General features: G+C 44.1%; 1 protein-coding gene across 1 annotated transcript in view; it reads left to right on the forward strand.

The window, feature by feature from the left end:
- Positions 1–1,721: 1,721 nt before the first annotated feature.
- Positions 1,722–12,540, forward strand: part of magixb (MAGI family member, X-linked b) — a 42,909-nt gene continuing 32,090 nt past the window's right edge. The window contains exons 1-2 of the mRNA XM_073471020.1: positions 1,722–1,804; positions 11,570–11,859. Coding sequence (XP_073327121.1) covers positions 1,722–1,804; positions 11,570–11,859 — 373 coding nt within the window. The remainder of the gene's footprint in view (positions 1,805–11,569; positions 11,860–12,540) is intronic.

The raw sequence follows: 12,540 nt of genomic DNA on the forward strand, positions 1-12,540 counted from the left end.
TACTACAATCCCCACAATGCATCATAATTAAAGGTACAGCCACCCGTTCGGGGAGAAAGGACCGCGCAGCCTCGTCGCGCACATTCAGCTAAAAAATTATTATAATTTCGCAGAGAAGAGAAAGAGAGACAGGCAGGACACAAACAGTTTACAAATAAGATACGACAATCTATTTATTCGTGATAATAATTAAAGGCACTTAATTTTGTGGATTAAATAGTCAAAATGCATCAAACATTTACATTGTGTGATCATATTACATTTGTTTAAAAGACCTATTTTCCCTACGAGGCTTTATTTTGTTTTTTGTTTTTATTGGTTTACACATATACAAATAATACACATTAATACACACATGAGCAACAAAAGATGTGATGGAGAGGTGCAAAAAACCCTCAGAAGGGCTTGATCTGTGTACTATCCAGTGCATAGACTACAGTTATCCATTAAAAAAATAATAGAAAGGGGAAAATAAAACTATTAAAAGGGTGAGAAAGAGAGAATACAGATTAAAACTAAAAACAGAGAAGTGCACAAAGTAAAAATAAAATTAGAATTAGCGGTTTACAAAGATAATCCATAAGGATAACATTGCAGAGATAAAAAAACAAACCTTTACCACTCATAAAAGTTTACGATGTATAAGATTAAGATTCATTACTCTATCTAAATGCCACTGGTTTAATATCAGGCTTGAAAACCCCACGTTATGATCCGGTTCTCACGCCTTTAAATCCTGGTTATAACTCGTAAGCGAAAAGTGATGCTGCTGATGCAGGTACAGAGAGACTGAGAATAATAAGGGGCGGTACTTTTAACTCTTTTATTCCCTCCCCACGGTGCTCCTTAACTTAACATAACCTCCTCATTTAGCCTCTTTTAGTCACTGTTTCTTCCCTTCAAAAGTGGCTCTGGGACGCAGGAACATTATCCCGATGGCACTTTCTACCAGACGAGCTCAGCTCTGCCTTAATCTAATCTAATCTTCGGCAATTGACACTCCGCGCCCTGATTGCACCGCGGCTCCAGTTCAGTGGCACCTCCGGCCGGTCACACAGACGCAACCGACGCTCGTCCTTTTTGATTGCTGTGACAGACTCAACCGAGGAAATGTTTGCGTGTGATTAATTAACCTGCACGATCTGCTGAACGGAGCCTGGAGAGGAGGAGGGAGGATTTGCCGGTGGTGGGGGGAGAGAAAGCGAACATGAAGGTAAGAAACGTCAGATTAAAGTCCTGCACAGACTCCCAAGTTAAAACAGCGCGTTTGGACCACTGACATCCAGCCATCCATCCATCCACGTTGGTTTTTTTTTGCCTATAGCAGTGCAGCAGCTGCTAAATTTATAAGCGGACGCTGTCAGATTTGCCCGATAGTGTGTATGTGTGTGTGTGCGTGCGTGTGTGTCCCCTCTCTCTCCTCTCCTCTCTCGCTCTCTCCTCTCTCTACAAGATCACCACAGCTCTCAGAGCATCACTGTCCAAATATCCCGTCAGCCGTGCACATCGCCTCAGACTTTCACACACTCATCACTGCATCCCCACGTTGCTTTTCCATCATCACACACACACACGCACGCACATACGCGCGCGTGCACACACATACATACATACATACATACATACATACATACACCGGGCAGCTGCTGCCTAAAACCCGAGCAACCCGTATTTATTTAAAAACAAAGTGCAGGTGTGCTCCTGAAACCTCAGTCGGGTCAATGTATATAGACGCGTTCAAACGGATCCTCTTTGAAAGGCTCAACTGCTTGAAGAGAATGTGTGTGTGTCAGCGACAAGGCAGGTCAGTATTTTTTTTTTTTTGCCTAAATGTGAGAAATTTGAGAATGTGTTGTGTGTAATCCAATTGTGTGTGTGTGTGTGAGAGAGAGGGAGAGGATGGGTGTGTGTGTGTGTGTGTGTGAGAGAGAGAGAGTGTGTGCATGTAAACTAGTCAGTGAGAGGGAGTGAAGGATGTGGGTTTGTGTTGATGGAGGCAGATCTGAGGGATAGGAGTCATTTTTGACAAATGAAGTTTAGATTTGTTGACAGCAGGTGTGATCGTGTGTGTGTGTGTGTGTGTGTGTGTGTGTGTGTATTAACCCTGGACTAGCTTTAAAAAGTTTGTTTAGACCCTTTTTTTGTCATTTTTTTCTAACTTTTTTTGACACCTGACATCCATGTCCACTGCACCTGTGTCCATTTTCCCATCAGACTGACTGGCAGATTGTAGCCTACTCTGTCTTTCAGGTGTGTGTGCATGCATGTGTGCACGAGTGCCTGGCAGCTCTGTGTGTGTGTGTGCGTGTGTTGCTGCTGTTGGGTGTGTCCCCTGCTCCATACTTGTTCTGAAGTGTTGGATGTGTGACCCTGGCTGAATACTGTGCGTTGCTCTGGGTTTGGAGAGCAGTCAAGGTTACGCTGTTACGATTATGAATCATTAATTTGCTGGAGAAGAGAAGAGAAGAGAAGAGAAGAGGAGACATGTGGTGTTTGACTGTCCACACATGCTGGTCTGTTTGTCCTCAGTCTGGTCATGTATGGGCCCCGACACCTGTTTTGCACTTTAACTGAAGGCCTTTTGGTTTTATTCTACATTTCCCCCTCAGTCCTCAGCCCAAGTTTTAACCGGCAGTAAGTGGAAATGCATGTCGACGTAGGAACATGACTTCGCTCTCGCTCTGCTAACAAGAAGGGAGGATGAAGCGAGGTGCATTTCTCCTCTGTCGTAGTAATGCATGTCATCTGGGAGTTGTTGATTGTCTAATTATGTACCTCCTGTGTCCTTCGGCATCATGCATATTCATGCTGCTGTTTTAAGGTGTGGTGAAAACAACTATGTGTGTGTATGTGTGTGGGCTGTATGTTGTGTTGTGTGTGTGTGTGTGTGCAAGGCAGTTTACCCTTGACAGGGCAGGGCTACGCAGGCATATTCTCCCATCTGTGGTCCAAACCTTTGCTCCCAGCCACTGCATTTGGATTCTGCAGTTGTAGCCCTGCTCTATTCTTAGTCCTCAACAGTTCATGTGGAGTCTGATATAAAATTTCAACAACAACAACAACATTCCCATGCTGGAGCCACACGACTCGTGCCCCTACAGTGAGATTCAATTTGGGGTTGGCTAAGCCGCCGTTAAGTGGTTAGACTCTGACTGAGGTAGCGAATCAATAACTAATCAATGATAGTGTGTGTGGAGTTACAATTTACACAGTGCCATATTCGAAATGTCAAGAAGGCAATGAATCCATGTATCCTTGAGTCAGATCGGAGTTGGACAACTGGGATCAATATCAGGTGGTGAGACAGGCAGCAGGAGCAGGCGAGGGTCACCTTCACCCATCCCTACTGAATCAGCAGTATCTCTCTCTCTCACACACACACACACAGTTGAAGGCCTGCTTAGGTTACCAAGCTGCGACCTCACAAAAATGCTCATTATAGTGGACTGAACCTTCCCTCCTCCTCCTCATGAATAATTCATTTTGTTATTACGATTTCAGCCGCTCTTTCATAAGGTTACCGCACCCTCCTCTGTGTTGATTCCACTACTTTTTTTTTCTTCTCCGTTTTCCTCTCAGGCTGGCATCGGCTCTATTTTCCGTCCTCTGTTTTAATTTCCCTAATTTCTCCCAGCTTCTGCGTCTCTCTTATCCATCATCTTTGTTGAGAAGCTGATCCCCTCCGTTTAATTAAACTGCTCTCTCTTCCTGATGAGGGCTCATCTCTGATTGCGGCGAGGGCTGTAATGCATCCTGGCAGATTGAGTAAGAGGACCTGTTGTTACAGTGGTACTCCTCAGAAGAGCAGAGTGTACACACAACATGCCCCAATGATGCACCCCCTGCCATGACCTTGATCCTGTGACGTTAAAGATACCGATTCCCCAAAGGGAGCATCACTGTAAGGTGCGCTCGTGTGCATGGATGTCACTTCACTGCTCGATAGATTTATTTAATCTTACACTAAGTCCCTTTGAATGCACACAAGAGCAGCTTTAATAACATCACACACTGGAATAGGTTTTGGATTTATAGATGGCGTGCCGAGAACAGTGAATGTCCTTTTCATCCCATGTTTCCTTATCAGCTTTTTCATGTACCGAGTGTGTAAAAGAGCAAATAGTTTCCATGCGTGTGTGTGTGTGTCTGTGTGTGTGTGACAGAGGGAGATATTTTGTGTTTTTTTTTTTTCAATCCACAAGCATTTAATCTTTTATTTTTAAATCTGCCACTGCTGTCTGTTTTGTGTCGAGCAGTCCCGTGCCCTAGATTTGAAAGCGAGTGAGCATCACGGAGCTTTAGCGGGCACCCCATGTCGCCTGCGCGGTTTGGTGTAAATGTTCGTCGGGAGAGGTCAGGGCACAGATGTCAGATGAGACGGAGAAAGTCGAGAAAGTCGGAGCCACTGTCTGCCACTTCACCGGTCTGTTAGTTTGGATGAGTTTAAGGTCACCGGTTATTTAAGATGCCTTACTTGTTTGACCTCCAGCAGCACCACCACCCATGGGAGGATGCTGTAAGATTAGGAGCAGCGTGCCTCACCACAGGTTGGAGTGAAGAGATGAGCTCAGTGCTCCATGTGTTGGATGGGTTCATATGAAGGGCTTGTTTTCCTCATCCGCCTGCACTTTGCACTAAATACCCCCAACTACACGGCAGAGTCAGACAGACGAGGATTTTCATTACGTCATTTCTGTTTTTTGATATAATCAGTGGAAGTGCTTGAAGATGTGATGATGTTCAGCTTAGATTGAAGCAGTTTTGTACAGTATATTAAAAAAGCTGAACTGATCAGTTAATTGACCAAAAATGAATCTGCAACTATTTTGATTGTTCATCTATTCAATCATTTTTAAACATCCAGCTGATCAATTTTGTTGAGGATTTGCTGTTTTCTTCTGTCTTATGAGACATTAAACTTAAAATCTGGACGTATAAAGATGAAACTTTGAACTATAAAAAATTATGATGGACAGTTTTCACAATATACATTTTTATTTATCGGTTATTCACATTAACACTGACAACAGCCTTGCTGATTGCTGTCTCTTCTTATGTTGATTACTGCCAAGTTCCAAGAGCTCAACATAGCATTATAAAATTGATCAACAGGCCAAAACATTTGCAATTAAGTCGATTAGTCGATAAGTCAATCAACAGGGGAGTAATCAGCAGTTGGCTATCTTGTTAATCAATCAACCGTCCTGTCATTTGTCAAGTATAAAAATGTTAAGCGACTGCAGGTTCCAGCTTTTCAGGAGTTTATTGAATATTTTTGAGTTTTGGACTTTAAATACATTTTGTGGACTTCACAAATAAACTGATTAATTGGAAATATAACCAGCATATTGATCAATAATGAAAATATTTAATAGTTGCTGCCCTCATTCATTTTACAGTATCAAGAAAGAAGAGCAGCAAAAGCTCACATTTGAGAAACTAGTTTGAACCAGGAGATATTTTGTAATTTTCCTTTTTTAATGATCGCTTATCCAAATCGTTGCCGGTTAAAGGGTACTTCCACCAACTTCACACATTAAAGTGTGTTTACAGGTGACAATTACTGCAAACGTGAACAAAAACATCATAAAGCTTCATGTAATCTGATGAATTGCCTCCAGTGATGTCACTCAGTGGCTAAATTGCATTGTGGGTAATGTAGGTACCTTTGAAAAGCAGTCCACTTGTCGGACACTGTTTGACTCATTATTGACAGTAAAATAACAACCAGAGATTTCACCTTTTTTATTCCACGCATTCTTCTTCATTTTCACAACCTGGTGCCTACATTACCCACAATGCTATCATCACTGGAGGTAATTCATCAATTACATGCAGCTTCCTCTGGAGCCACATAAAGGCTTTATATTACTTTTTCACATATGTAGTAGAACTCCCCGAGACCTCTAAACAAACACACTTTGATGTGTAAAGTTGGTGAAGTTACCCTTTAATCTTCTGTGGCTCCACTAATGAGCAATTAACAAAATGACTTCAGCTCTGGTGTTATTGTCACGCTGTCCACTGCGTGTTGACATCTGAGTGCACATGGTCAGTATCTTTATTATGTAACCATCCGTCGTGCTGACTCTGGTCTGGCGTATGCAGACTTATAAAGAACCTCGAGTCTCTTCAGTTGTTTACTCACAAGTGCCTGCAGGGAGACCAGTGATTGGAGCGGGTTAGGCATTCTGGTCACATCCTGGCTGACAAAACAAACAGCCAGTCCATCAATATTCTCAGAAATTCACATTTAGGAAAAGACAACTATTCACTGCCTTGAACTTTCAGTGAGCATGCATAAGATACCAAGTAACGTTACATAAATTCATAGAGCATTCTAGCTGAGCTAATTGAACAGGCTAATTTCATTATCGTAGACCTCATTTAGAGCGGAAACAGAGTGCGGACAACAGAGCGAGCGTGGCTCCACCAAGTCGAACCAACAGAAGCTTTTATGAGAGCAAGCCGACTCATGTAGTGCAGAAAAGCTGCTCAGTGACATGAACATGTAGAATTAGATGAACCGGGGTTAAATTAGAGCACCATCTCACTGCGAAGGGGCGGATTGTGTAAAAGTTTCATGTCTTTGCAGAAGTTTCACAAACTTCGCCGTGGTCAAAGCCGATTATGTCAGAGAGCGATCTACCAGCTGAGAGACGGCTTTGATGGGGATGAGGGCCGGCATCTAGATAGACATCAGGAACATGGGGAGAATCACGAGAGCTGACAGACACCGAGAGACCGGAGAGCCTCACTGACGTTATTGATACAAGGGGAATGTTAGAAAAGGTGTGGAGCTGCCGAAATGAAGGTGAACGTCACGGCTAATGGTCGTGTGGTTGAAGAATTGTCTTTAAGTGCTGTTTCAAAATGGAAGCGTGTGCACCCTGGACCTCGCCCTGCTGGATAAATCTGTCGAGACAAGATGTTGTTGTTTAGCTTTTGCCAATTAAATTATTCACTTGGTCTAATTGATGTGTTTTGCTCACACCCCCTTTTTCTCCTCAAGGTCTTACAAGACGCTCTCCGCCCCAATGTCAGTGCTATTCCCTCGTGTCCTTGATGCGTTCCTTTAAGTTGACTTTGAATTATTGAGCTCTGTGGCAAAGCTCATCTGTGTAACTTAAATAAATTAACACCCTCGAGATCCAACCTGAAATAACTGCTCAGTTAATTTGTCCTGTAATAAAGACGTTTTGTTCTATGACTACGAGCTGCCAGCTGTTTTTTTTAAACTAATCACTGGGAAGAATTTAATAGCTTAGGACCTGGGATTTTAGCACCTCTGCACCATAAGGTATTATTACAGCACAGCAGTCGGTGTATTAAGTTTGTTGAGATGAAGCTAAAATTACAGTTTGCCTCTATTTTAGCAGAAAAAGATGAAACGGTAACAATAAATGAGCGTGAGTATTCAGGGGCTACAAAGCACACCAGAAAACACTGTGCGGCGCAGCTGTTTATACTACACACCAGGTCATGATAGCCTTGAGTACTTACCATCTGATTCCAACAAATATGGTGAGAAAATAAAAAAGACATCCTCTAAGAATAGCCTCGAAAGTCAAGAGGATGTGTGTTTTGCCATTGACGGATCGCTGTGGTTTGAAATTACACTGGAGGGCCGAAGTTGCAAGCTGTAGAGATCCTGGGCAGGTCGCTGCTGGAGAGGAAGTCAGTGAAACTGGATATGTAATGGTCAGCTCTTTCCTGACCCAAAGGTCAGAAATCTCACTTGAGCATTCTTTTTATAGGGTTAGATATCCTTGAATCCGTATACTGTGTCCTCTAGTAGTTATATTGTTGGCTCTATGTTATTCATCTGGAGTAATATAAATGCTGCTTTTAGCCATGCTAGCAGGCATGAGGGCTCAAGGAATCGGAATATCGGTCTGTCCATCATCACCAGAGTTTTCCTCCAGTACCACCATGAGTTTTTTAGTTGTAGCATGGCTAATGCTAGTCACGTTAGCCTCTACATTTTCAGCAGTGGTTTCTGAGGTGGAGGGGATGTCGGAGTTTCAAAACGATCCATCGTGGCTCACGTAAATGTCAGTACACTTGGGATAATAATACAGATAACTGGCCAAAATGTTTCAATAATATGTAATCAATCATGGATCATTGCTGATGCTGTGTAAATTAAATGTTTTTTTTTTTTAAAAGGAATTTATGTTTGTGTATAATATGTTGGATTCATGTTAAGAAGTATTTTGATAAACATTTAACTTTCAAATATTACTAAGCAATAATGTGGTGGCCCCTGGGGCAGTAACTCTGGGGGACCCGCTAGGGGTCACAGAGCCCCTGCTGAAGACCCAGGCGCTAAATTAAGATGGCGAACACGCTAAACATACCTGCATATTAGCATTGTCATGACAGCTTAAATTGTTCCAAAACCAAATCCAGCCAACGTTACATAACAATTATATTCTTTGCAGATTTTTAATTACCTGTTACTTAATTTAATCCACTGAATTACACAGAATTGCACAACTGTCACAGGCAGTACATTCCTCTGCAGCCTCCATGGCAAATAGCACAGTGTTTTAAGTGAACACAGTAAGACGAGCGCGCAGGGCCGGTTTGTAGCATCAACACTAACAGCAGAGTGAGAGCAAAGCAGTGTCAGGGTGTGTCTGCGGCGGGACGTGTCCAGGCTTCAGCGGACCTGACAGGCTGTGGCTCATTAAACCCCCATCAGACGCGGGAGGTCAAGACAACAGCTACAGCCCGGGCGGCACACTCTGCCTCCATGCGCATAATGTAGACACAGTGCGACAGTGAAGGCCCACCAGAATAGGATAATACCCCCCGACCAATCAGATGTTTCATTTCCAGGATTTTAATCATTACCGCCAACTGCTGTGAAATTCTGAGAAATATTTAGACGGAGCACAAAGAGACTAACGGCTTATAGATTTATTATTTAGGATTGATGCACATGGGAATATACTGTGTATGATTAGATGGGGGAAAAGTTGATGCTTCTGTTTTTATTGTCTTCTCACGACACGCTTAATGCAAGTTGTATTTCTGGGTTTTTCTGTGTGGGCGGATGGCTGGCTGGCTTTGGGAAAAGCAGGTCGAGAATGGAGCTGCAGAAGGTTTCACAGCGGGGCGGAGGGGGAGGGACTGGGGCCACTGTTTGGCAGGGCTGGAGGTGACAATTTCAGGTGGAACCATGCAGGAGTAAATGGCACTTCTTCTTTGATTGCATTTTGTTTAATTATGCAAGAAAAGCGGTGACAATCATTCCCTTTCAACCAGGACTGCAATGCAAGTTGTGTGTTTTTGGGTTCTTGATGTTGTGACGACCAGCACGCCCGTTCCCCCAAACTCTGACTCATGTCGCCTGAGTTGGAGTCCTGTAAGGTCAAACAAGTGAGTCCTACGCTAACCTCAGGCTGTGTGGCGCCTCTCCATCTCCATCTGACCTCTGTACTTTCTCTTTATCTCTTCTCTCTCAGAGTGTGAGACAAAAAAAACACTTATAATCTGAATGTATTTCATAGTAACACATTTCATTCTCACCCTGTTTCTGCTTCTTATCTTCTAATCTCTCACTCTTTGCCTTCATCCTCCTCATCTGTCTGTCTCTGTGTAAAGAAAACAACACCAGGGACCCTCTCTCTTGGCCGAGAGAGGATGGAGGGAGAGGATTTCTGTCCGATCTGCCTGTCGAATGACCAGTCAAGTGGAAAGGATTAGTTATATCCTGTCCTTCTCTCACTCTTTAAAGCGGTCTTATTAGGCCTGCTGGACCGAGGGACCCAGGGTGCCCCCGCTAAGACTGGGCTTGGTGGCGCACTCAGGGAGACCCTAGGCGTGTTATCCCCACCCAGCCGACACTGGTCATCATAGTCACACAGTCTCTTAAGAGGATTGGATCTTGGCGGAACGATGTTAATTGCTAATGTCCTGACCGCAATGGAGCTGGAGATCAGACTGGTCCATTAAGAATATTGTGTTTAAGCAGGTTTGTTTAAGCAAAATATGTTCCAAAGTTCGATTAAAGGAATCATTTGACATTTTTAAAAATAGGTTTGAGTTGGTGCCCAGATTTAGAAGAGAAGATTGACACCAATCTTACACCTGCAACCACAAGACAGTTAGCTTAGCTTAGCATAAAGACCTGAGGCGAGGGTGAAACAGCTAGCCAATAGTAACATTATGTGTATTAAGAAACAATCTCCAATCAGTCTAGCTTCCTGAACATAACCAAGCAGCAACTTCGGGGCTTTAAAATGAAGCCGATGCAGTAGCGCCATAAAACTGCAGTTCCAGACTTATGCCAGTGGAGGGGCTAATTTCGAGTTTAGCCCACCCTTAACTTGAACAGGAATGAAACATTTTACCGGTGCGGCTCTTCTTTACTTTCCAAATGTTATTGGACCAAATGGCTTCAAAGCCCAGCGCTGATCCTGGGGGCTTGGTTTTCCCTAGTCACTATGTGAGTCGCTATGTTAAGGTAAACTAAAAGTCTCCAAACTCCAGTTTTATTTTAACCGACAGACATCAGTGGTAGCAATCATCATCAAACTCATATCAAAAAAGCGGACAGACATGTTCCCCACTATGCCAAACTATTCCTTTAATACCGAGCTTTCTCTGTTATATAATCTCCATGGCATGCTTGTCTTTTGGATTCTGCTCCCCTACCTATCTCTGTTGTCCTGTGTGTCAAGGTGACAGTGCTGCTCTGATAATGTCAGAGGTTCGCTCTCCCCGGACGTCACAGCTGTCAAGTCACTGTCGACTCAAACAAATCTTCACCATGTCAGCTACATCCTCAGCCCACACTCACGCACACACAGCTGCTCCCCAGGAAACATCTTACACGTTATTTCCAATACAGCTTTGCCCTAAGACCGGCCACCTTATCTGAACCTATAGCTTTCGTCAGTACGCAGAACGTGTCTTTACATGCTGTGACTGAGCAGACAGTAGGAGGATGTGTCCTGGAGAATGCAGTATGGAAATAAAAAAGGGTAATTAATCATTGTACTGAAAAATCTATATTTGTGTGAAAGCATCATGCATCACTGTAGCTACAAAAACAACGTTGGGACCCAGTGTTCAACTGCAGCTACAGGTTCTTAGCTTTCCTGCCAAAGCGTTCAATGACCCGTACCTTCAACGAACACAAACTAGATTTTCCCATGCGACTGGAATGTCCACAAACACTTATCTTGTGTGTTTACATGAAAACATAACGTCAGCCTGCAGCAAACGTGATGACCATGAGGAAACGTCATGAACGTTGCTGAAGTGTGTTTGCATTAAACAAAGACACAGTTCCCATGCTGTGCTATTCCTGACTCCTCAGAGAAAATATCCACACTTATGAAGTTGGAATTATTCATGTCTTTTTACACATTCTGATGTGAAACACTGCAACTCCCCAGGCCTCAGACACTGACAGCTGACAAAGGTTAAATAACAAAATAACCTTCTGCGTGAAGTCACAGGATCATTCCCCAGCTTGTTATGTAATTGACACTTTCTTTCTTTCTTGTCTCACACCTTCTGCTCACCCTCCGATCCTGTTCCCTTTCCTCCTCAGCTCATTTGCCATGTCTAAGACAGCGGTGAAGAAGCTGCACTGGCGCTCCAAGGTGCAGGACAGCTTCGTCCCTTTGCTGGGATCGTCGGGGGAGCTGGGGATCGCCATTGGTGGAGGAGCAGACTATGGAGAGTTTCCTTTTGTCACGGCGGCTCCGGGGGGCGGACTCACAGTGGGCGATATCATCCTAGAGATCGGGGGTACACCTGTTTTAGGGATGACATTAGGAGATGTTCGTGGTGTCCTCAACTCCTGCCCCCATCCTATCCGCATCAAAACTGTGTCGCCAGGTATGACTCAGCACGATAACTCACCCCTCGATAACTCACCCTGCAGCTCTTTGTTTTGGTGGATGTGTAAATAATCACCACACAGTCAAGGTGTGAACACAGACTGCAAGGCATTTATGTATTATACCCAGCCCAGTGTAATGCATCCAATCTTTAATTCTCTCCTGAACTTGTTGCTGTTTATGTTGCACATCATTGCACTTACTTCATCAGAGCACAAACAGTCTGTCACGCTGGCGTACAAGCTGTCATCCACAACAGTCTTTGCTCAACAACCCTCCTCTGACTCTCACAAGCCAAATCTGCAGCCTGACGCTAATTTGCACGTGTCAATTAGTCTGGATATGTCAAGGCGATTGCTCAATGTGTGGGCAGGAGGTCAAATTTACGGATGACACATGACAGGAGTGTGGCGATATAGCCGTCTGTTACCGGCAAGAGGCCTTGATGTTTAGAGCAGGGGGCTGGGGTAACGGATGTCTTTGTTGGCTCTGAACGGGGCGATATGTCACCAGAGTGACACCTGACCACAGCTCCCGATGGCCTTGCCCGCCAGATTGATAGCTGATTTGGCCGCAGGGGTGTAAAAGGGGACCTTTGCTCCCAGTCCCTCCGCCGCTGGTCGATCCATTATCATTCCTGAGGGCTGCCTGGTCCTTCCTGGGCAGCTTGACTGCGTGT

Source organism: Pagrus major, chromosome 7, assembly GCF_040436345.1.
Source record: "Pagrus major chromosome 7, Pma_NU_1.0".
Classification (NCBI taxonomy): Eukaryota; Metazoa; Chordata; class Actinopteri; order Spariformes; family Sparidae; genus Pagrus; species Pagrus major.